This window comes from Littorina saxatilis, linkage group LG8 (assembly GCF_037325665.1).
Source record: "Littorina saxatilis isolate snail1 linkage group LG8, US_GU_Lsax_2.0, whole genome shotgun sequence".
Classification (NCBI taxonomy): Eukaryota; Metazoa; Mollusca; class Gastropoda; order Littorinimorpha; family Littorinidae; genus Littorina; species Littorina saxatilis.
Window position 1 is genome coordinate 5,941,586 of NC_090252.1, and position 4,180 is coordinate 5,945,765.

The 4,180-nt window shown below is 45.2% G+C and overlaps 1 protein-coding gene across 1 annotated transcript; it reads left to right on the forward strand.

The window, feature by feature from the left end:
• Positions 1 to 869: 869 nt before the first annotated feature.
• Positions 870 to 3,026, forward strand: LOC138972620 (uncharacterized). Its single transcript, XM_070345276.1, has one exon. The coding sequence runs from the start codon at positions 1,385 to 1,387 to the stop codon at positions 2,417 to 2,419; it is 1,035 nt and encodes a 344-aa protein (XP_070201377.1). The 5' UTR covers positions 870 to 1,384; the 3' UTR covers positions 2,420 to 3,026.
• Positions 3,027 to 4,180: the final 1,154 nt, after the last annotated feature.

A 4,180-nucleotide genomic window follows, 5' to 3' on the forward strand; every position in this document is an offset into this window, starting at 1 on the left:
ATGCAATCTCGTACATGATTAAGAACCAATGCTCGTTTGGAAGCGTGAGGGATCCTCAGAAATCCGAAGGTTTTTCTATGATGAGGGACGGCTTTGTTAAGACCATAGAGGTAGTCTGCTTCGACACGCCTGGCTATTTCGCAGTTAAAGCACAAGACGACAAGTGAGACCACGCACCAGGGAAAAAGATCCAGTTAGTGGAGCTGCGTTCTACTACCCGTGGGCGATTTTGATGTCAGTTGATTCTGACAAAAGGAGTTGTGTCCTGTCAGCCTACTGTACTTGCAAAGGCGGGTAAGTTGATTTCAAATGTGTACTTTTCTGTGAGTGTGACTATTGATTTTTTTCATCATCTGGCTAGTCACTGGCTTTGGAAAATTAAAATTTATCATTTTTCTTCTAAGTCTGTCTTCTGTTGGTTATACGTTTGTTGTTGTCAGTTTTCCCCCTGCGCATGCAAGTCCGTTTATATTTATGATTTCTGATGACAAAATGACACACACACACACGCATGCCTAAGAAATACACACACAATAAACAAGAATTAATACACACACAATAAACAAGAAAGAAAGACACAAGATCAAGCAAATATTCCATTATTCTTTTTATAAAACATTGCAATTTGCATAGAAAATGACAGATGTAATGTACTGTCCTTTGTATTGATTGTTCTAGGATTGATGGATGCTGCCGTCATGTCCTTGCCACTTTGTATGAAGTCATTGACTTCAGAAATGATGAGCACAGGGAGAGTGTGACATCAGGACCATGTCTTTGGGTGCGTTTCCAGCCAGCTTACAGACATCGCTATATCAAGCAGGAATGACCTGATGTGAGTACTAATAGAACTGTTACTAGTTAACCATGACATGTGGGTTATTCTTTGGAGGTGTGTACCACTACCAGGGTAAACCATGTTACGAAGTTGAAATTTCTTGACTTAACTGAGAAAATGTAACCAGAAACTGTTCGGTCGAGGCCAAAATGTCTGACACCACGACCTCCTTTTCTGCACTTAATGTATTTGTGTGTCCACATTTGTTGCAGTCAAATGTTGGTACTGCTCCATGCTGTTCCTCTACAGCTACTGTTGTATTTGCAGGGGTGAGGTCTTGTTCTTTATGTTTCTCACTGTCAGTACGGTCACTTTCAGGGATGCTATCCAGCTCGGAGGTGACATCATGGTGTGCTGTTCCAGGAGGTGTGGCAGCTATACTGCCGTTTGATGGGCAACTTTCCTGTAACAGAAATATGCCAATACAAATTTATGGATTATTCTGTAAAGTAACATTATTTTTACTGCATTCTGTAAGTTATTTTTTTCTGTTTTACAAGAACCCCACGACCCGTTGAGGAGGTGTACAAGCCCGTACCGGTAACCATGATGCCCCCAGTGGAGACAATTCTTCAGGATATTAAGGAGCACCTGCCTGGCTCTGTCTTCCTACATGTCCAGGACGAGCAGCCCCAGGAACCTCCTTTCACAGCACCACCACTCACAGTGCTTGCACCTCTTGAGTGGATAGAGGATTTCAAACAAATTCACTCCTGTGAGGGTTTTGGCTGTCAAGACCAAGAGGATTATGCGCAACATTTTCTGGATAGAATTTCCTGGGCAACAGAGGAACAACATATCATAGAAGAGCAAACTCGTGGCCAGCGAAAAAACAAGAACTGGCACAGCATGAGGAAAGGACTCCTCACAGCATCAAACATTTGGAAAATTTTCCGCTCAACTAACCAAGGCAAAACAGCCGAAAGACTGATTGAAAACTATGGTAGCGAAAAAGAAGACGCAAGAGTGCCCGAAGCAATCAAGTTCGGGCAAGATAACGAAGACAGAGCCCTGACGCTGTTCACGCGTTCCCACAGATATAGGCACAGGCAGTGTTCAGTGCGACAACCAGGGCTTGTCGTCTCAACTTTGGAGCCATACCTAGCTGCCAGCCCAGACGCAGTTGTTGACTGCAAGCACCAAAACTGTGGGCAGTTTTTGGCTGAGGTGAAGTGTCTGTACAAACACAGAAACTTTCATCCGAAGCTGGCTATTACAGAACGTGGTTTTGCAGAGCGTGGAGCAGATGGACAATTGAGCGTAAAGCAGGAACATGCGTACTACTACCAAATGCAATGTCAGATGGCTGTGACTGGCATTCACAAGTGTCATCTATGTGTCTTTACAAAAAAAGGAATAGAGTCCATCGAGGTGCCTTTTGATCCCATCTTTTGGGACAATATCAGCAAGAGACTGAGTTTGTTTTGGAAAACACACGTTTCCAAAGCTTTTGCAAATTGTAAACAAATAACTCTCCCTGCTCACTTTGTTCATGCTTTACACTCAATTGTCCATCTGCTCGACCCTATGCAAAGATTCTGCCGCAGTAATATTCCCAAACACAAGTCTTCATATCTGTGACAATATTTTCTCATTTTTACATTTATGGCTCGAAATTTGAGACTACAAGCCCTGGCTGTCGCACTGAACACTGCCTGTGTGACAACACACATGAGGGAGGTTTTAGAATTAGTATTTGAGCATTCCATTTTCAATATAAATGCTGTGTTTGGTATTCCTTGCGGACCAGGATATAAATTCTTCAAATTGTTACACTCCTGATTGTATTTAGGTTTTAATTCAATCTGCTATAGTTTGTCTGTATGTACTTAAAATAAAATTATGCACAAGTTGCTGAATACTTTGTCAGAGATTCTGCAAATGACATTGCACAGGTAGTCAGTGATGTTTGTTCTGTAAGCTCTGAGGCATTTTTGTCATATTCACCATTCACCTGAAAATAAATAATGTTATTTCAATTAAAACAAGTCTTCTCTTGATATTGTCAACACTGCTGTGGACGTGAAATTTTGTGATGAATAAGGAAGATTTGAAGAACTAAAAACCTGTGGTATACCGCCAGCACTAATCATACACACATGCACATACACACAAAAGAAAATTAAAAAACAAAAAGGTAAATAAAGAAGTAACATTACAAAGCAAAAGTGCTCCAGCATTTCCAGACAACTTCAAAATTGCAAAGAATGCATGCGTTACATCTGTCACTTTCTGTGTGATTTTGTACAACTGAGAAGGGCTAGGAAATAAATGAGTGCACATTTTAATGTGCAGTGTCAACTGCATGTAATTCTCAGATTACTCTCATCACAAAATCCAAAAAGTAGGGTCAGCCGGAGGGAGGAGGATGGACCCCCTGGCGCCAGTCATCAGGGAAGAACGCGAGATCATTCTCAAAGGGACCCCCGGAACCGGGAGGACTCCCCAGAGAAATGAAGAAAGTACAGGGCAGCCAGAGAGGAGGCCTTATCAGGAGAGGTCCCGGCAAGGGGATGGGGTACTATGCCCACGGTGAGACTGCCCCCTGGTTTTGAGCCGATGAGGCCCTGCATCTTGCCTGCCTGCGATGCCCGGGTGAGTGATGTAAGGGCCCACGTGCTACGGGAACACTTTCCGGAGGGATGGTTTCTTTGGAGCGCTCAGGATGTGACGATCGCCTTGACGTTAGTTTGTTTGTTTGCTTAACGCCCAGCCGACCACAAAGGGCCATATCAGGGCGGTGCTGCTTTGACATATAACGTGCGCCACACACAAGACAGAAGTCGCAGCACAGGCTTCATGTCTCACCCAGTCACATTATTCTGACACCGGACCAACCAGTCCTAGCACTAACCCCATAATGCCAGACGCCAGGCGGAGCAGCCACTAGATTGTTGCCAATTTTTAAGTCTTAGGTATGACCCAGCCGGGGTTCGAACCCACGACCTCCCGATCACGGGGCGGACGCCTTACCACTAGGCCAACCGTGCCGGTTGCCTTAACGCTAGTGGCAACCGCCATGGCGCAACAGTCCACCTTGGAAGCGCTCTGGGAAACTTCAGGTGCAGGACGACTGCTCATCCAGGAGGAGCTGCGGCAGGAGGACGAGGATTTCTGTTGGCGTTTGGGCGATCATCTCGGGATACGTCTACCAAGTCATTTAACGCTTGCCCCGCCGAACACCCTGGTAGCGCTCGCACACTGGGCTGTGCTTATCCGGGTGTTGTACACGGCAGGAGTGCGGGTACAGAGGGAGTTCCGGGAGATGTCGCCGGGAGGTCGATCGAACACCTCGTCTCTCATACACTATGGGCACAGCTGGGAGGACGGCCAAGTTAGGAA